The following is a 21,285-nucleotide window of genomic DNA, read 5'->3' as shown; positions in this document are numbered from 1 at the left end:
CACACAGAGCACTTTGTTAATCTTTAAATTCTCTACCAATGTTGATTATTATTCTAACATAACAATGAGAGAGGACGGCATGGTGGCTGAGTTGAATAGGATTCATGAAATATAGTTGTTATTTTTAAAAACTGACATGTATCAAGGGGTTGTGACACCTAACAGCTGCTCAGCAATCCAGCTGTTATCACCATTGGTCATTATTAGGAGCTATTTCCAGTCTGGAGCTCCATAAACTTAAGGGAGATGGGAAGGCAAAACTAGGGAGGGAGAAATTAAGAGCCACAAATTGGTGCCAAAAAGCATTTGGGGGACTGGGCAAATATTTTAGACTTAATGTTTTGTGGACAAGGATAAATGGGATTTCCCTTGCTCAGAAACTTACAATGGGTCCCCATTGCTTAACAAATCCAAATTCTTTATCCTGGCATTCAAGGTTATCTATCAAAAGAATCCATCTCTCCTGTCCAACTTCACTGCTTCTTACCTGGTGCCCTCCACTTTGGCCATGTAAGGCTTCTCACTCTTTCCAAAACATGCCTCCTCTCCTACTCAAAAACCTTCACAGGCTCCCTTTTGCTTCTGTCCTGGCATTTAAAGCTCTCTATAAAAAATCCACCTTCCAGAGAGTGAATGAATAGGATTAAGGAAGTGTTTACTATGTGCCACGCTGAACAAATAGGCAAAGGACCCAGGCAGGTTTCTCTGGAGCCATCCAACCTTGGGGTGGGGCCTTCTTTCTTACTGCACAGTTAGTGAAGGAGCCATCTTGCTCCCCTAGACATAAATGCGGGCAAAAGCCACAGCTGGTGCCGAATAAGGTCATTTTGAAGACACCACTAGGTCTGGTTATGCAGCCAATGGAAAAAGGCTGATCCCACCCACATGGTAGGACAACACAGAATGTCCGTGTATGCTCTAGTCCTCATGATTTTCCTAGAAGTGGCTTCCTTCCAGCCTGTTACATGGAAAGATACAATCTCAGGTGGTCTAGGAATACACCAGAATCACATTATTCAAGCAAAGTCCAACTCTTCCAGGAAGCCTTCCCTGATGACTCCAGCTTTTACTGAATGTGCCCTTCCCAGGCACTTAGAGCAATGTCAATCTCTTTCATTAGCATCCTGTACTTAGAAGCTATACCACTCATTTGGGTTCTTTATTAGGACCAGACAAGCTAAAGCTGGAAGGGACCTCAGAGGTTGTCCACCTCTCATTGGACAGAAAAAGAAACTGAGGACCCGGGAGATATGAAGTGACTTTCAATATCAATAGTAAGTCACAGAGCCAAGGTTACATATTACCTCTATAACTCAAATTTATATGTAATTTAAAGCACTGCATGGTTTGGCCTTTTTCTTTCGTTCTAGTCTTTTAAACATTACTTGCTTCTGTTTACTCTTTGGTCCATCCATAGAGGCCATCTCGCTGTTCCTCACACATGATTTTCCATCTCCTTTCTCTGTGTCTTTGTCCTGGCAGTTCCTCCTGCCTGGAATGCCTTCCTTTCCAATCTCTGACCATTAGAATCCTTGGCTTCCTTTAAGATCAGCTCAAATGCTGCCATCTCCTATAGGGGTCTTTTTCTAGTCTCCCTTGTGGTTTTTCCCCCCCAGGCTTCCTTGTTGCTACTGCCATCCCTGTTAAGGCCACTTTCCATTTACTCAATATTTGTCTTTTATGTGCTGATCTATATATGTGTCATCTCCTCTATTTAGAGTGTAAATTCCTTGGGAGCAGAAACTGGTATTTTTGGTTTTGTTGTTGTTATTGTTTTTATGTTTTGGTATCTCCAACTTAGCACAGTGCCCAGCACATACTAAACTCTTAATAAATGCTTATTGCTTGATTAATAACTATGGAATTGGTTTCTTTGTGTTTTGTTGTGCCAATGAGATTGAGTCTAGGGGCAAGGACCATGTGATAATTTTAGTATCTCCTGAGATACTTTGTGATGTTCTTCCCATAGCAGGGGCTCCAAAAATATTTGAATGAATGAATGTGTGAAGTTTTGAGAAAGAATGTGAAGGACTGGGGAGATGGTGTTGTCTTCACTGAATTTCACGGTGTGCCAAATTCTGCTGTGGCAAGAACAGGTATACCTGTGCAAGGTATCTCAGGAGACATAAAAATGAGTAAAACACATGGTTCTTGCTTTTAGACTGGAAAAATCTCATTGGCATAACAGCACATGCACATAAAAATCAATTCCATGGTTATTAATTAATCAATAAACATTAATTAAATCAGGGGTGGGGAACCTGCCCTGAGGCCACACCTTGAATTAAATGTTTAGTATGTGTCGGGCACTGTGCTAAGTTGGAGAAATAAAAAAAAACAAAACCAAAAACAGAAAACTCAGAACACCAGTTCCTGCCCTCAAGTAGCTTAGTGAGAAAAATATACAATTTGGCAATGAAAGATTTCTTCCTCCTCTTTTTTTCACTTTTAATAAACATTTTATTTATTGACCAACAAAGTCGTTCTAAAACCGTAGCTTCTGGAAGAACCATTTGTTTTTGCCTGTCTCGTACCTTTCTTCAAATTTGACCTTGGCCTCCCTACCTGCGCCCAAGGCATGGCTGTAGGGCGTGGCGGAGGTCCCATCATCAATGCCCTTGACAATGATGGCTTTGCACCCAGAGTACCAGTTGGCCAGACCAGCACCACCTTCCGGGGTTTCATGAACTTGCCCATTTTGACATGAAGCGGGTCAGTCCCAGAGCCAAAAGTCTTCCTCCTCTTGAACCCTTTTTCTCCACATCAAGCACCTGTGTTTGGCATCTGGTCAATGGGCTTGTCTTTCAGTCACCTTCATTGTTCCTTGTGATGAGCGGTAAATAATACTTCCTGCGTCTGTCTCAGCTGTCACTCAGAGCTCTTAAGCTGCACTATCTGGAGCTGAGATCACAGCTTCATTTGACAGGTGAGGGAATTAAAGCCCGGGTGCCGGGGCGGGTGGGGCTGGTCAGGAATAAAGCTGCCTGAAAGCTCTGTCCTCCTGGCTAATTGCTCCACGTGCCTGTTATTTTGTTTTGGGTTTTCTTTCCTTTCCCTAGAGATGATCACTTGGCAGTCTTCCCTTTGTAAGTTTGTGTAAAGCATAGATTTTGGGTTTTTTTAAGTCTGTAAGATGTAACTGAAAAAGAAAAAACAGCTTCTCCCTGTAGAATGTGGAGAGAAAACATAGGCTTTGGAGTACAGTATTAGAACCACCTTAAAGCTGGAGGGCAACGTGGAGATAATTTTGTATGTTCCCCCCATCCCCCATTTTACAGGTAATAGGATCATAGATTTAAAGTTGGAATCAATCATTATGTATTTATTATTTACTTACCATGTTTCAGGCACTGTGGTAGCTGCTGGGCTTATTAATACAATGAATCCCCACTGACTTTGTTGCTGTTCAATTGTTTTAGTCACGCCTGACTCTTTGGGACTCCATTGGGGTTTTCTTGGCAAAGATACTGGAGTGGTTTGCCATTTCCTATTCCAGCTCATTTTACAGATGAAGAAACTGACGCAAACAGGGTAAAGTGACTTGCCTAGGGTTATACAGCTAGACAGTGTCTGAGGCCAGTTCTGAACTGAGGAATGCCTGACTATAGCCCTGTGCTCTATCTACTGTGCTATCTAGCTGCTCTCATTTTACAGATTAGGAAACTGAGGCCATGAGGGTTGAAGCCTTTGGGTCATGCAGCTACTCAGTGGCAAAACTAAGGATTAAATGCAGGCTTTCTGTCCCCAAATTCAGTTCTCTTTCTGCCTCTCTCTGAATCAGCCACAGTTCAAATATCAACTCTGCTACTTACTTTTATGTGACCTTGCAGCAAATTAAGTTACTTTGCCTCTTTGGGTAGTTTCACCATTTGTAAAATGAGATGGTTTCACTACATAGAAGCTTTCTATAATCCCTTGTATTTCTACATACTGTGGTCTTATGATAGATGATGAATGGTCACCAGAGAGCTGCCTCTGTGTGTGTGTGTGTGTGTGTGTGTTTTGCACAAATTGGTTGGGCTGAGGAAAGGCAGTGTGGTCACAGAAGAAAATTGGAGTCCCTTCTATACAATGAAATGTAGTGAGATCCATACCTTACAGAAAGTGGGCATTTGGCACAGGGCCCATGTTTAGCGGGCTCTCCTTGCCAGCTGCCTTTTTTCCCCCCCGTGGTCACTTTACTTTGGTTTTCATTACTCCAACCACTGTCCCCACATCTCTCCTGCCCCTTCTCTTGCTGTCTTCCCTTTCTCCTCCTCACTCCAACTTTTCTGATTTCCTGGAAGCTTCTGGGGTCCAGTCCCTATTCTCTTCAGAGAAGTTGTTAATTGCCTGCCGTTGGGCCAGCCAGGCTCTGGGAGGGTGATAGTCGATTCCTTGCCTGGGATCAGATAACACCACTTGTGTCTGAGTTCATGCAGCATGTTCCCCTGTCAGGGATTCCACAAATATCTCCCCGAGGTAAAAAAGGAAAGCAGGCTGAACTCTGGCACCCAGTGTGAGCTGCTAAATCCCAAGCAAGGCTCTGGAGAAAGCAGGCTGCTTGGGAGCATGTGTCCATAGAACCCTCGCCCCTCGTGCCGGCACAGACCACCCCCCTTGCCGGCCAGCCTGTCTCCTTCCGTAACTTCCCATCTGGCTTGATTTATGCCCCTCTGTTGCTTTGACATGTTCCTCGGGTGAGCGGGGGGGATTGGTGATGCTCCGCCACATGGGCTGCCCACCATGTCTAATGGATACCGTACTCTGTCCCAGCATCTCAATGACCTGAAGAAGGAGAACTTCAGTCTCAAGCTGCGCATCTACTTCCTGGAGGAGCGCATGCAACAGAAATATGAGGCCAGCCAGGAAGATGTCTACAAAAGGGTGAGTGAAGCAGGCCTGGGCCTTCCCTATTGAGGGTCGAGTCCTGGCTGTGGCTGTGCATGGGCTGGGAAAGCGCGGTTCGAGGTAGGCTTGCTTAGTGTTGTCAAGCTTGTTCTGGCTCTGTCCAGCTCAGTTTGACCTGTCAGGGTCTGGAAGTCATGAAGGAGGAGAGAGAGAGAGAGAGAGAGAGAGAGAGAGAGAGAGAGAGTGTGTGTGTGTGTGTGTGTGTGTGTGTGTGTGTGTGTGTGTGTGTGTGTGTGTGTGTGTGTGTGTGACTGTGAGTGTGTGAGAGAGAAGGAAGGAGAAAGAATTTGGTTCACTGTGAAATTCAGTGATGATAAAATGTGGAAATGATTATATAACTAAGCACCTCGGGTTTTTGCAGTTATTTGCATATGTTTGCAAATATTTGGCATATTTGACAGGAGAATTTTTGGTGTCAGGGAGGCTGAATGGGTTGCTTCTGCCTTGAGATGAAGGACAAGCAGAATCGTAGAATGTTGGAAGGGACCTCACAGCCATCTAGTGCAACTCACACATGGAAGGAATTCCCAGTAGAACATACCCGATAGTCCAACCTGGACTCACAAACCTCCAAGGTGGGGAAATCCCCCACTTCTTGAGGCAGCCCATTGCACTCTGGGACTGTCATCAAGCCCAAATTTGTCCTTTTGCAACTTCTGCCCATTATGGCTAATTCTACTCTCAAGGGGACCCGTCTTTCACCATCTTGGTTGAAACAGTCCTCACTCCCAGGTGGGAAGAGGAGTGTCTTTCACAATGTGCCATTTGGTTAAAAGGCCTCAGAGGAGGTAGAAGGGAAGGTCAGGGAAAAAAATCTTGACTCCAATGAACTTGAAATTTGGTTAGCGATAAGGCCTCTGTGAGGGAGAAATCAGACTATAAGCTTCATGGAATGAAGGCTCCTCTCAGGGCAGATTAAAAACTGGCATCTACCAGGCAAATGGAGACCCAAGTAATTATTCAGTGAATTCTATCAATGTGAACAGCTAACTGGATAACTCCCTTGTTCTCTGTCCCCACCCTCATGTTTTAGTCAGAGCTCTTTGGGTGCAGCAAGCATGTACTGGATTTACTAGATAGTTATGCAAACTGACCCCAGTTATTTTGTATGTTGCATGGCCAGTGTCTTGTTTGAAGGGATTTGAAATAAATGGAAAGGGACAGTCAGGCGAAGAATAGGACCCACGCAAGTAGAAAGCGGGTGGTTTGAGCAGAAAAGATTTTGCCACTGGCCCTGAATGTTACAGGAGTGTTAAAATTCAACATGACCAATGTTTGTTAAGTATCTGTTACATGTAATCATATTGTATTAGTCTGTCTGTCTAAATGTTTTACCTTTTCCTTCAGTAGAATGTAAACTCCTTATTCATAAGGACTGATTTCTTTTTGGCTTTATGTTTTCAATGAAGGTTTGTATATTTGGGAAGGGGGAGGTGATATATATATATATATATATATATATATATACATATGTCAAAAAACAAACATTTTTAAAGTACCTACTACGTGTGAAGCACTGTACTATTATTTGGGGATAAGAAGGCAAACAAAAAAAACAATCCCCATACTTAAGATATGAGGGGAGATAACATATACTTATGTAAGTATATAGAAAGAAAAAATAGTTAATACAAGTAATCATATTCTAAATTATACAATTAGAAATTCTCTATATAATTCTATAGCTAGACATGCAAGGTAATATAAAGTAGTATGTATTAGCAGGGGTGGGGGGCACCAGAAGAGACTTCATGGAGTGGTGCTTGAGATGAATTTTGAAGGAATTTGGAGATTCTGAGGCAGAGGTAAATGAAGAGTGCATTCTAAGTAACTGGGGCTGGATAATCCATACTAAAACAGAGGGCTGGGAGGGGCAGTAGAAATGCCAAGTGGCTGGATTTCAGAGTACAGATAGAGGAATAGTGAATAACAAAGAGAGAAAGGTAGGTTGGAGCTAAGTTGAGGGGAACTTTTATTTTAGAGAAGTTTGATTTTAGAGGTAAGAGGGAACCACTGGAATTTATATTGCTCAAGGAAATAATATGGTCAGGCTTATGCTTCAGAAATGCCACTTTGAAAGCTAATGCAGAGCATTCATTTGAAGGGGGAGAGAATTGAGGCAAGGAGACCAAATAAATAGGAGGCTGTTGAAATAATCCAAAGGAGAGGTGTTGAGGGCTTGAACTAGAAGGGTGGCCCTGTGAGGAGGGGGCTAATGGGATGCAAGAGACGTTACATAAGGTCAATTTGACAAGACTTTGAAGTCGATCGGCTGGCTATGTGGGGTGAGAGAGACGAAGCTGAGATCCAGAGAGGCAGTGTTGCCTAATGGATAGAACACTGGACTTAAAATCACAAAGATTTGGGTTTATATTCCACCTCAGACACACTAGCTGTGTGTCCTTGGACAAATCATTTAACCTTTTTCAGCCTTAGCCTCCTGAGGTTGTAAAAGGGGGCTATTAATACCTATAGAATTTACTTGACAGGGTTGTCGTGAGGGTCAGATGAAGTGATATACATAAAGTACTTTGCGGACCTCAAAGGACAGCTGCTGCTATTTGTCATCAATGAAGGAACTCCCAGTTTGGAAACTCCCTCAGATGCATATGAGCAATCCATCTGTAACCTGTGCTCTTAGACAGCTGTCTAGGGAGCTGGATAAACAAATGCTTGCTGGTTTGAATCTCAAGCAGATTTGTTCATTTTTGCAGAGACTTGTGGGGAGCCATGTCTGTTAGGCTCTGAAGAGCCAGGGGTAGTGTGGTGGGAATTACCTAAATAATTTGGCAGAAAGCTAGGTTTTAGCTTTTGAAATATCTGCATAATTAACTCCCTTTTTTTGGACAAGAACACTCCACTTTTGTGAGACAGCAATATATTTTGCCTTCTTCTGGAGATGTCTCCCCAGTGAATTGACATGCTTTGGGAGTCATAATGTAATTGCACTTAATGAAATGACTTGCCCCAGGTAGAATTGTTCCTGACATCTAGGCAGCACCCCTTCACATTGTCAGAATCCAGCCTAAGTACAATCCTGCCTAAGTTTTATATTACAGATAGATAGACTAGGTAGTCACCAACATGATAACATTTGAAAACTGCTTCCATCTTCCCCATACCACACCTGCCCCCCTCCAAATTTGCTTTCCACTCCCTCAGCCTAAAGGTAGCTATGTGATGGGGTGGCGAGAGTGCTGGGCCTGGAGTTAGGAAAGACCTGAATACAAACCCAGCCTTAGACACTTCTTATCTGTGTGACCTTGGGCAAGCCATGAAACCTTTGCCTCAGTTTCCTCATCTGTAAAATGGCAGTAGTAATAGCACCTACCTTCAAGGGTTGTTGTGGGGATCAAATGAGATAATAATCATAAAGCACTCAGCCCAGTGCCTAGCACACAGTAGGTGCTTAATAAACTCTTGTTCCCATCTCTCCCTTCTTTAGCCCTATCTGAAATTCCCACATCTCCTTTGGGATAAGGCCTTGCTAGTTAATACTAGTGAGACATACATATCTGTATGTTTTTATATGTATGCAGGTTATATATACATGTTATATATACATATGTGTTATACATACATTACAGATATAATGCTGCTGTTACATGATGGGGTAACATTAAGTTGTTCTTAGGTTACAGAGTTTAGTGATATATGTGTGTAAATATATATGTATATGTGTATGTATATATGCATATATATGTGTGTATGTGTATATACACACATATGTATTTTCCAGTTCAATCCCCTCACTTTACAGAAGATACTGAGGTCCAGAGAATTCAGTGATTTTATTCAGAGTTCCGTATCTGGTAAATGGCAGACACAGGGACTCCAAATTCATTTATCTTTCCCACTGTACTAGGCTACTTCTTGAAGGTGAATGAGTTTTTCATCATATTAGCCAATTTCATAGAGCATTTATAGAGTAGCTTTTGTTGTTCTTCGGTTGTGACCGACTCTTTGTGATCCCATTTAAGGTTTTCTTGGCAAAGATATTAGACTGCTTTGCTATTTCCCTCTTCAGGGATTCCAGTGGGTCCATTCTGTCAGGCAATCAGAGGTTAAGGTTGCCCAGGGTCACATAGCTACAAAGTACCTGGGGCTGGATTTGAACTCAGGTCTTCCTGACTCCAGACCCAGTGCTCTATCCACTGAGCCACCAGCTGCCTCCTATTGAGGCTGCTAGATACAAAATACTATGCTAGGTGATGAATGAATGAGATACAGCATCAAGTTGGTGCCTTTGAGGAACTCACAATCAGCAAAGTACTACTGGGGGGAAAAGACCCCAAATAAAAATGGAATAAACCCTCCCCTGAAAGTACTTCCATTCTACTTGGATATAATCAAGTAGAAGATAAAATGAATATACAAACAAAGCAGAGAGAGGTGCTAGTTAAACTAGCTACATTATTTCATTGAATCCTTACAATGATTCACTAAGGTAACTACTGCAAGTATTATTATCAAAGACCACCCCCTACAGGAAGCCTTTCCCAATTCATCCTGACTCTAGTGTCCCTTCCCAAGTTACTTTGTATTTATTATATATGTTTTATAGTCACTTAAATGTGTACATGTTGTTTTCCCCTGCTAAGATATCCTTGACAGAAAACTCCTTAAGGATTGGGATGGTTTTATTTTTGGTTTTCTATCCCATACACTATGCTCACATTAAGCAGTTAATAATCGCTTGTTGATTAATTATCCCCATTGTACAATGAAGAAACTGAGGCTCAGAGTCAAAGTTTAAACCCAGGTCTCTTTTGATACCAAGTCCAGAACTATTTCTGCTACACTACAAATATATAATAATAAGAGGCCATGTGAATTGTAATTCTATGTGTAATATATACAATATGTATATATAACATGTATATATGTATACATATATATCTACATATTATATGTACAATATGTACATAGAATTACAATAGGTAATTCTATATATAATATATGCAATATGTATAATAATTATCATATATAATATACAATAAATGCTTTCAGGTGGATTTGTATTTCATTAACTGTGACAACAGCCAAATGTATTTGAAAGACAAACTGTGACACCTGTTATTTTTATTCAGGCAACTGATAATATATTTCCTGAAAAAATGGTACTGTGTATGTATTTTCAGACCTCTTGCAATAACTATACAGTCTTACCCCGGGGTTCATACACAATCTACAAGTTAGATCACCGGTCTAGAATATGGGACAAAACCCAATAGTGGGAGAAAAAGGAAGCCTCACAGTGGGGACTTCTGGGCAATTGGGAGAAATATGGGTGGCTGGCAGGTGGAGAAGCTGAAAACAAACATCCTACTATACTTTAAGGCCAGTCCTTATGCAAGTCAAATACACACATGTATAATATTCACTTTCCATTGTCACTTAACTCTAATATTGTGACCAACCTATAGTGTTCAATTTTTGTCCTCCAGTTCAGTAGGCCACTTGAGTTTTATAGATGGCATGTCTGTTGACAGGGACTTTAGGGGAGGGGAGTATAAATAGTTTAAGGCACAAAAAAGCTCTTGTGGGATCCAGGAGACCTTGATTCAGATCCTAGCCCTACCATTTTCTTATTATTATACAAGTATGTATACAAGTTGTATACAAGTCACACAGCCTTTCTGAGCCTCAGTTGCATCAACAAGTCATGAGGCATCAGGAAATTCTCAAAGATGACACAGAATGAAAATAGTCCATATTGGAGGGATTGCAAAAAAAACTTAGGTACTCAAATGATTCTCTGATCTCATTGGCGTAGGAGTTCCCCCCAACAATGCAGATTGCGATCCATTTGTGCCTGCCCATCCTGGGAGACCCTAGTTCAAAGGGGGCCAGTGGAGCATTCTGGCCATCTGTCTGTCTGTCTGTTATCCCTCACATATGACCAGTCCATTTTCTCTTTCATTATATAGTTCTTTGATGATATCCCTTGTTCCTGTTCTTCAGAATTCCTTGTTGGTTATATAGATATTATGGTCTCTGATCACACCTGCCATCACCCTCTGTGTGATGGCTTTCTTCAGTCCTTCAGAGACAATTGCATTCCAGGTTTCAATGCTATTATACAGCAATGCGGATAAAATGTTCATATTCAAAAAAAGGGTCTTTGCTGGGATGGCAAGCTTGGAGTCAGTGCAAGTGTTTTTCAGTTTCCTAAAATCCATTTTCTCTCTGTATTGTCTGCCCCAGACACACAAACATATATGTATATACAGACAATCCCAGAAGTCTTAGTGCAGTTTTAAGTTTTAATAACTTCAGAAGTAAAAATGCTACAAACTTAACAGAAACAACTCTTGAAAGGCTAACCGTATAAAAATTTTAAATATCCGTATTTTAAATATCAACATGTTTCTTAAAGTTCAGCATAACCAGTGTGTTGTACTAGGCATTGCTGTCATTGATTTTCAAACTTTAGGTGATGGAGTTGATGGAGCACTGGGTTTGGAATCAAGAAGACCTGAGTTCAAGTCCAGTCTCAGAAACTTCCTAGCTGTGTGAATTTGGGCAAGTCACTTAACCTCTGTTTGCCACTAGAGAAGGAAATGGCCAACGACTCCAACATCTTCGCCAAGAAAACCCCACGGACAGACGTCCACAGGGTCATGAAGAGTCAGACATGACTAAACAACAACATTAATTGCTGCTCAATGACTGAGGATTGAAGTCATAGTCTTAGCCTAAAGATCATCTAAGGTTTTGATGCAGACATGGCAGCTTTAATGTCAACCCACAAGAAAAATTCTAATGGAGATAAAACAAATGACTGAGGTGGACAAGCAAGAGGACCTTCTTTACTCATCCACCTGGTCTGAGAAAGGGTCATCCCCAAAATGAAATTAAAATAAAAATCCATTATTCAAAATTCAGAAAACTAAAGTATAAGAGAAATTTAAATAACCTTAAAATGATGTTTTTATAAATTTGTGGCATCTATACTTCTAAAGTTATTAAAGCTTGAAACTGTGCTATAACTTTTGAGATACCTTGTGTATACAGACAGATATACATCTATATCTATTTGTGTTATGTGTATGATTGAATAATCTCTGTAGGGTGTCCATTCAGATGCACTCTGAAATCTAGACTGTAGAAAGTCTTTATTTGAGGGGCAGCTAGGTGGTGCAGTGGATAGAGCACTGGCCCTAGAGTCAGGAGGACCTGAGTTCAAATCTGGCCTCAGACACATGACACTCACTAGCCGTGTAACCCTGAGTAAGTCACTTAACCCTGATTGCCTCACAAAACAAAACACGGAGAGAGAGAGAGACAGACAGACAGACAGACAGACAGAGAAAGAGAGAGAATCTTTATTGGGTCTTTCCAGTGGACAGGTCCACTCCTTTGAGTGATTGCAGATCTCTTCCAAGAGGCTTTGAAATGTTTTGTGGTTTAATGTGATCATTACAATGTTATACAGAAACTGGAGCATCTGGAGGACCTGCCATCAGGAAGGAATTCTTCTTTGACCTAAACTCAGCTTTAAATCTCCTTGTGGCAAATACTTTTAGTGAGCATACAGCTCCTTGTTTTATGCTTGCTTGTTATTTACTGTCAGAGAGTCATTGAATAGAGTCATTTCTATTATTTTATCCCCTAAGGACTATTGAATGATCTGGGCATGTGATTTAAAGACACCTTGTTATAAGAGAGCCCATCAGGTGGTGTTTTGTTCTACTAAGTTGAATGGGTATATAAGTGTTTTTTTTAAATCAATACAATAAGCAAAAGGGAAATTTTATATTCTCGATATCTTTCCATTAATTGTGTGATGGAAAAGATGGGATAGGAAAAGCAGCTGGAGAGGATCAAGTGTGTGTGTGTACATATACGTGTAATACATAAATACACATACATTTATTTTTGTTGTTTTTTAGTCTTTTCAGTCATGTCTGACTCTTCATGCCTTCATTTGGGGTTTTCTTGGCAAAAATACTGGAGTGGTTTGCCCTTTCCTTTTCCAATTCACTTTTACAGATGAGGAAAATGAGGCAAACAGGGTTAAGTGGCTTGCCCAGGGTCATACAGCTAGCAAGTGTCTGTGGCCAGATTTGAATTCACATCTTCCTGACTCCAGGCCCAGCATTCTATCCATTGTACCACCCAGTTGCACCATATATACACCTACATATGTACAGGTGCGTATATGTACACACAAACACATGTGTGTACATGTATGCCCACATACATGTGCACACTTATACGCAGAGATACAGACACACACATACAAGGAAGAAAGGAGGGAAAACATCTGTGCTAAAAATGCTAACATTGTGAGGGCACTTTAAAAAGATATTTAAAGGAAGGGAAGGTATCAAAAGTGTGGAAATATTCTCAGCCTTAAGTGGGACCAAGAAAACATGAACAACTACTGACTTATGTAGAAATCAAGACATACAATTGGTGGAATTGATCTGACCATTCTGTAAACGAATTTAGAATTATACTTTTTTTTTAAAAAGTGGCAAAAATGTTTGTGCCCTTTAATCCAGAGAACCCAGTTCCACACAGATAGCCCAAGGCAGTCAGTAATAAAAAGCTCTCTGTGTCTACGATTTAACTTTTCAGTATTCCCTAAATTGTATACTACCTTCTCTTCATAATTCACAGTACCTTCTCATAATGCACAGTAACTTCCATGTTTAGCTTTTCCATGTTATTTCTAGAATTTTGGGTTCCCTATAATTTCGTATCCACTTAATGATTCTGAGAGGTCAGCCTAGACTATGGTAGACATGGGCAGCTGTTTAAGTAAAACTTGAGTAACTGTTTGGGGAAGAGAGGGAGGGGAAGAAGAGACATACTTCATTTCAATTAGAATTAAACCTCATTAATTCAGATCCCACCAAATTAGAATTTGAAATAATTCTAAGGATACTTTTTGAGCAAAGTATTCAAAATAGGTAGTATATAAATCAGGATTTAAATGTTTACAGAACATTATGCAATATAAATTAATTAATTTACCCTCATTTTATTTGAGACAAGCCACTTGTCCTAGCTTATATAATATTTATATGACTTGAAAGTACATTACTATGATTTTATTTTTTTAGTTCTATAGTTGTGATTTTTAATTAATTCAGAGAGGACTCCCATTTTACGGACCTGTTATTCTTAATGAGGCTTTATTCGAGCTGTCATAAATCAGCTCCTGGCCTCTCTCTCTCTTTGTCGTTTGAACTCCGACACACATACACAGGAGCACACAGCTCCCCAGAGAAGCCAGGGATCTGGTTAACTCCAGTCCAGTCTAAATTTAGCTCCTTAATCTAATTTCTGCCTAAAACAGGCAGGGCATTGGCTTCTGACACCAAAGCTTTAAATATAGCTCCCCGTGCAGACACTTCCCTTTTGAGGGCATTCTCCTTGGGACCGCCATCCTCTGGCTTGCTCTGTATCCCACGTGGCTTTTTGAAATTTGCTCCTGCAAGGTGACTTACGTAAGGTTCATTTGTTAATAGCAGTGTAATGATGCTTGTACTACCTCACAGGGTTGTTGCCAGGCTAAAATTTAAAAAATAGTATTGTACTATACAAATGTCTGGCTGGTGGAAGCAATCATTGTTCTCATTTGAGTAGTTGTACTAATAAGCCTTCCCTAATCTCTCCTACTTCTAGTGCCTTCCCTATGTTAATTATTTCCTATTTATCCTGTCTATAGCTTCTTCATATATATTTATTTGCATATTTTTGCTCCCATTAGATTGTAAGCTTCTTGAGGACAGGGACTATCTTTTGCCTCTTTTTGTATCCCCAACACTTAGCACAGTGCCTGGCCTGTAGTAGGCATTTAACAAATGTTTATTGATTGATTGATTGATTGAGATAGTAGTTTAATTCAGATTTTTATGGAAGAAGAGCAGTCATTTTATACAGTGGAAAGACCTGGGTTCCTAATAAAATGTAAGCCCTTTGAGGGGAGGTATTGTTTTGTTTGACTCTGTATCCCCAGTGCAGTCCTTGTACCCAGTACACACTTGATGAATGTGGAACTGGAATCCTGACTCTGATACTTAGTAACTGTGTGACCATGGGCAAATCATTTAACTGCCTTGGGCCTCAGTTTCCTCATCTGTAAAATGGTTATAAAAATACCTATAGTTGTTTCTCATAGGTATATTGGGATAAAATGAGATAACATATGCTAAAGTATAAAATGTATCAGTTATGATCATTATTAATTACCTCAAAATAATATCCCTAGCACCATGCTTTGCATTTAGTAGGCACTTAATAAATGCTTACTGACTGACTGGCTGGAAAAAAAAAAAGAGAAGTTTCCAAATTCCTGGACTTAGGAGTGAGCTTTTAGTATGGCTTCCCCTGGTCCTCATAACACTGTTAAATGTTCCCCATTTCCATATTAGGAATGACCCAATTTTTAAAATAAATTAAGTAGCACACCATGGAGTCTTTGGCCTTCCCCCAAAAATTTGTCCATGGACCCTCAAATACTATTATTGGTTCTGAACCCATAATCGACAGTTATGTTGACCATATTTTGAGAAACACTGATCAAAGAAAGGTCTTGCTCTTTGTCAATGGAGAGGTTCCTACTTGAGACAAATGTCATATATATCATCCATTCAACCCCAGTGATCATAGCAGAGTAGTAGGCATTAATAGCTAGAGAAATGACAATAAATAATATTTCTAATTTACTACTTTGACCACGTTCCTCCTGTATTCACAAGCTTATGACATAAGTTCACACCATACGTCCATTGCCAGGGCACTACTTAAAGAAAAGTAGTAGTGCTCCCTGTTTTTTGTGTACATTAATCACATATTCCCAAGTTTTTTAAAAGGTGCAGTGGAAAGAGAGGTGAATCTTCAGTGTTCAAATGCAGACTTTGTAACTTAGTATCTATGTGGCCAGCTAGGTATATAGAACATAGTGCATAGAATGCTGGACCTGGAATTAGGAAGACTCATCTTCCTGGGTTCAAATCCGACCCTCTGACACTTACTAGCTGTGTGACCCTGGGCAAGTCACTTCACCCTGTTTGCCTCAGTTTCCTCATCTGTCAAATGAGCTGGAGAAGGAAATGGCAAACAGTTCCAATATCTTTGCCCAGAAAATCCCAAGTCGCCAAGAATAGGACACAACTGAAAGGATTGAGTGAAACACCTGCGTTACCTCTCTGGGTCTCAGTTTCCTCATCTTTAAGCAGAGGAGATTGGACTAGGTGACCTCTAAGGTGCCTTTCAACTCTAGAGTTATGACCCCTCTGCTCCCTAAACATCTAATGGTGAAAGCCTAAGTATTTCTAAGCTCCTGTTTCTGGCGTGAGACAATGAGTAGAATAAACTGCAAATATCCTTCAGCTGAGTACAGACCACCCCCAGAGAGATGGGCTTGTTAATGTTTCTGGACTGCAGCTGTTCTTGGGAACAATTTCTGCGTGCTGACTTGACTAACTTTGGTGTTGTTGATTATCTAATCCCGTGTTTTCACACGCTTCCTCGACGTCATCTTTCCCCTTCCCCGCCCTCATCCCCAACCAAAAACCCGCCTGAGCCTGGAATGTGTGAAATCTGCTGCTCTGTGTTAAATGCTCAGTCTCTAAACAGTAAACACAGCATCCTATTTTACCTCTGCATTGATTGGCCTGCTATTCTGAGGGCCTTTTGGAGGACAGACTGAGAACTGAATTGGGAATGTTCTCCACCAGTGGGTTGAGCTTCAGGCATCATAAAAGACCCAGGTAAAACTGAGGTTACAAATGTTTAATACTGCAGGGTAACAAAGAAGTCTAATAAGTAAAACCTTTGAACAAGAATGAGGATGCTTGTGGTTTTGTTCTTGTGTAATTTTTTCTTAGCTGCCCTGAACAGGTTTTTGTTTTTGTTTTGTTAACCAGTGAAATGGGTAGATACTTTTCCCAGAGGAACTTTGTGAGTTTAAGGTGATCCCTGAAGACGGGTACAAAAATCTCTTTATATGGTTGCTTGCTGTTGGTTTTTATTTCCTCTCAAATTTTTTTATTTTGCCCCTTCCCCCCAATTATTCTGCTCTTTCTTTCCTGTAATAGCAGCCCCTTCCTCCTTTTGTTTCCCATGTTACCATGCTCTGTCTGAGTCCTCATAGTCAAATCAGAATGACAGACTGAAAAAATTATCTGGATTAAGCTAATCACTGGAATTATTTAATGGGGATTATTAGGTCAAACAGATTCTTTTTTTTTTCTTTTTTAAATCAGGTTTGGGACCAGAATCATCTAGCTAACTGCCCAAACTCTTAATTTTGCTTTGCCCATCTAAACAATGGAAGAAAAGGAAGGGATTCAAATGGCAGGAAATTCACTCACTCCCCCTATCCCTGGCCTGCCTCAGTAGAAATGCCTATTTTCTATCAAAAAGAAATTGGGAGTTTAGTTCACCGAATTTCTTTTTGGCCTGCTGCCTAAGTTCTTTTAGCTCTGGCCTGATTTCTCTCAGCCCCTGGACAGGGAAGCATGTCAATTTGTATGCTAAGCCTGTGTCAGAAATCAGGAGGTTTGTGCAGTGAGACTAAATTCCCTTATGAGCTGTCCAGAAGGACACCAGGGTGCTGCCTACTGGTATTAGTTACTTGGAGTGACCTGATTTTTAAAGTATTTTCCTCCAATTGCACTTTAAAACAATTTTTAAAAAAAGTTTTGAGTTTCAAATTCTATCCCACCCTCCTTCTCCTCTCCCCTCCCTGAGACAGTAAACAACTTGATGTAGGTTATACATATGCAATCATGTAAAACATTTCCATATTAGGAATGACCCAATTTTTAAAATAAATTAAGTAGCACACCATGGAGTCTTTGGCCTTCCCCAAAAAATTTGTCCATGGACCCTCAAATACTATTATTGGTTCTGAACCCATAATCGACAGTTATGTTGACCATATTTTGAGAAACACTGATCAAAGAAAGGTCTTGCTCTTTGTCAATGGAGAGGTTCCTACTTGAGACAAATGTCATACATATCATCCATTCAACCCCAGTGATCATAGCAGAGTAGTAGGCATTAATAGCTAGAGAAATGACAATAAATAATATTTCTAATTTACTACTTTGACCACGTTCCTCCTCTATTCACAAAACTTCGATAAATAAAAGCCCTCTACAATCTGGCTCTGATATGCACTCCTGGTCAGTCAGTGAACGGGTACTTATTAAGAGTCTACTATGTGCCAGGCACTGTGTTAACTACTAGACATACAAAGAAAGACAAAAAATAGTAACAGATCTCAAGGAGCTTATAGCCTTAGAGGGAGATAACATACAAACAGCTATTCACAAACAAGATATAGACTGGATAAACTGGTGATTATCTGAGAGGGAGTGGACTAATTATTATTTATGATAAGATTGTTTACTATAACATATACTTATATGTTATTCAGTCATTTTCAGTCATGTCTAGCTCTTCATGACCCCATTTGGGGTTTCTTAGCAGAGATACTGGAGTGGTTTGCCATTTCTTTCTCCAGCTCATTTGACAGATGAGGAAACTGAGGCAAACAGGGTAAAGTGACTTGCCCAGGGTCACACAGCTGGTAAGTGTCTGAGGCCAGATTTGAACTCAGTAAGACAAGTCTTCCTGACTCCAGGCCCAGCACTCTATCTGTTGTGCCACTTAGCCGCCCCACTGATTACATAATATAATATTGTTATTATTTATAAGACTAAGGAGGACTGAGAAAGGTTTCTTGAAAAAAGTGGGACTTTATCTGAAGCTTGAAGGAAATCAGGGAAGCCCAGACATGGCAATAATGAGGAAGAGACTTCTTGGCTTGGGGGATAGCCAGTGAAATGCTTGGAGTTGGGAAATGGAGTCTTATGTGCAAGGAACAGTGAAGAAATAGTCTTATCTCATACAATTCCTTTTCATAATGTGATAGGACCATAGATCAGATCTGGAAGAGATGTTGTAATACATCCAGTTCATGTCTTTCATTTCACAGAAAATTGAGGCTTGGAGAGATAAAGGATTGATTCAAGGTCATATGATGATCAAACATCATATGCGATCTTACCCCAAGTCTTCCTGACTCTATAACTAGTACACTCTCCACAATGCCAGGCTGACTCCCATGTAATCTGTGTTCTAGTAAAACCTGTTTGCTCTCTTTACTTGGCAGTTCCCAGGGGACAGAGTGCTGGGCCTAGAGTCAGGAAGACCTGAGTTCAAATCCAGCCTTAGACACTAGCTGTGTGACCTTGGGCAAGTCACTAACTTCCATTTGCCTCAGTTTCCCCAACTTTAAAATGGGGGCGGGGTGTGATAATAACAGCACTTTTCCGGAGGATTGTTATGAGAATGAAAGGAGATAATATTTGTAAAATACTTAGTACAGTGCCTGGCACACAGTAGGTACTATATAAATACTTATTTCTTTCTCTTTCCCCTCTCATTCTCTTCCTGCTCTCACTTACCTCCATGCCTTTCCTTGTAACAATTCTCAGTCTCCTCCCTCATGGCTCGATGCAATTGCTCCCTTCTCCATGAAGCCTTCTCCAAAGCCCCAGTTAAAAATGATTCCCTTTCCTCAAATTTCTTAACCCTGGATGTCTCCTTTGCACGGTTAACCAAAAACAGCATCACAAGTCCATGAGACGTACATTACAACTGGACACGTTCAGGGGACCCATTAAGACTTACTCTGCTCTCCCTGTCACATAATTATTTGTATTCATGTGTTTCCCTTGTTTAACTGTAGGCTCCTTGGACGCAGGTTTTATTTCCTCAAGACCAATACAATCCTTTGTATTGATTTTTTTAAAAATGGGGGTGAGTAGGGAGAGGGAAGGGTAGGAAGGAGAATGAAAGAGAGAGGACACCTTGAGGGAATGTATTTATAAATAAAACACTCTAGGTCCCTAATGTCAATACAGTCGATGTGATGCTATGCTGGAGCTAATGCCTGCAGACTTTCCTAAGCCCTTGATAGCATGACATCTCCATGTTCCTTTCAGCTTTGGGGAAAAAATAAACAGATTTTGCTCACGAAATATTTAAAGCTACAAAACATTCTCAGTTAAAGGTACCTAAGGGTGATTGTAGAAGTCACTTTTCAAAGAGCAATGGAGTCTTAGACTTGGGAAGCTCGTTGTTTTTTTGTTGTTGTTGTGGTTTTTAATGTTTGATCTTAGATTCTATAGGACTTGATTTGTATAGCAGTGAAAAGGAGTTCATAACATGTCACAAAACATTCATCTGGGATCATATCAGATGAAAGTTGGTCTGTGAACACTTTAGGCTATATCACCAATAAAGCCAGAAGAAACTAGTAGAAAAGAGTGGTGGGGGTGGGTGAAACTAATTTCAATTCAAAATCCACTTTCAGCCAACCCAATGACTATGCTTAATTTGTTTCTGTGCATATACACCATGACATTTTCTTCAGTTTAGCCATGATCATTCAGACACCAACCCTGTGAACATTTCTATTTCTTTGTGCACGTGGATCCTGCTGCAGCCATGTCCACCCTGTGCTAAAGAGAAATGGAGACAACCAGCTTACCAGTCACTCCAAGATCTCCCATAGGGTGGGAAATGCCAACAAGGGTGAGAGAGCCCTGACCAATGGCAGCGAAATCTCTTGTTCCCAGGTAGCTGGAACTATAGTTAGAATAGTTACCAAGGGGACGAACTCTGAGTTTCTGCAAGCATGGACTGCCAGAAACAGTTTTCCCCTCCAAATGAGCTCTTTTTTTTTTTCTAGGAACATCTTATTGCTACCTATCCTCACTTTTCTGCCTCCTTTTTGGTCCCTTTGAATTCTGTATCTCTCCTGCTTCTCTGTACACATTTATAGGAATGGATGGGGGTCGTTGGGCAGATATATTTTATCCTAAGGGTCAGTTGAGCTCTGTGGATGGAAGTGGGTTTTATAGTCGGTCATTAAACATTTATTAAGCATCTGCTGTGTGCCAAGCACTGTGCTAAACACAGGGTAGATACAAAGAGGGACAAAAGAGGTCCCTGCCCTCAAGAAGCACCCAATCTAATGTTTTTAGAGGAATTATTTTTAAAGTAGTTTGGTATAACATAAAGAGAATGATTTAGTGGACTTGGAGTTTGAAAGACCTAAATCTTAATCTCAATTCCGATTATTTACTAAACTGTATAACCTTCAACAGGGCAGTTAGGTGGCATGGTAGATAGAGCACTGAGCCTGGAGTCAGAAGGACCTGAGTTCAAATGTGGCCTCAGACACTTACTAGCTGTGTGACCCTGGGCAAGTCACTTAACCCTGTTGACCTCAGTTTCCTTATCTGTAAAAGTGAGCTGGAGAAGGAAATGGAAAACTACCTCAGTATCTTTGCCAAGAAAACCCCAAATGGGGTCATGGAGAGTCAGACACGACTGAACAATTAACTTTCAACAAGTCAC

General features: G+C 40.6%; 1 protein-coding gene and 1 pseudogene across 4 annotated transcripts in view; one reads left to right on the top strand and one right to left on the bottom strand.

Annotated features, from left to right (window-relative positions):
* PDE4DIP (phosphodiesterase 4D interacting protein) overlaps positions 1–21,285 on the top strand; it is a 279,980-nt gene that overhangs the window by 95,795 nt on the left and 162,900 nt on the right. For all 4 annotated transcript variants that reach the window (XM_021003403.2, XM_021003385.2, XM_021003377.2 and 1 more), the window contains exon 4: positions 4,756–4,866. In XM_021003403.2, the coding sequence (XP_020859062.2) occupies positions 4,756–4,866 (111 nt within the window). The remainder of the gene's footprint in view (positions 1–4,755; positions 4,867–21,285) is intronic.
* Positions 2,486–4,365, bottom strand: LOC110219760 (large ribosomal subunit protein eL27 pseudogene; annotated as a pseudogene).

This window comes from Phascolarctos cinereus, unplaced genomic scaffold (assembly GCF_003287225.1).
Source record: "Phascolarctos cinereus isolate Bilbo 61053 unplaced genomic scaffold, phaCin_HiC Scaffold_5;HRSCAF=322, whole genome shotgun sequence".
In the NCBI taxonomy this organism is placed as follows: domain Eukaryota; kingdom Metazoa; phylum Chordata; class Mammalia; order Diprotodontia; family Phascolarctidae; genus Phascolarctos; species Phascolarctos cinereus.
Note: the sequence above shows the minus strand (reverse complement) of the source record. Positions and strands in the feature narration are given on the sequence as shown.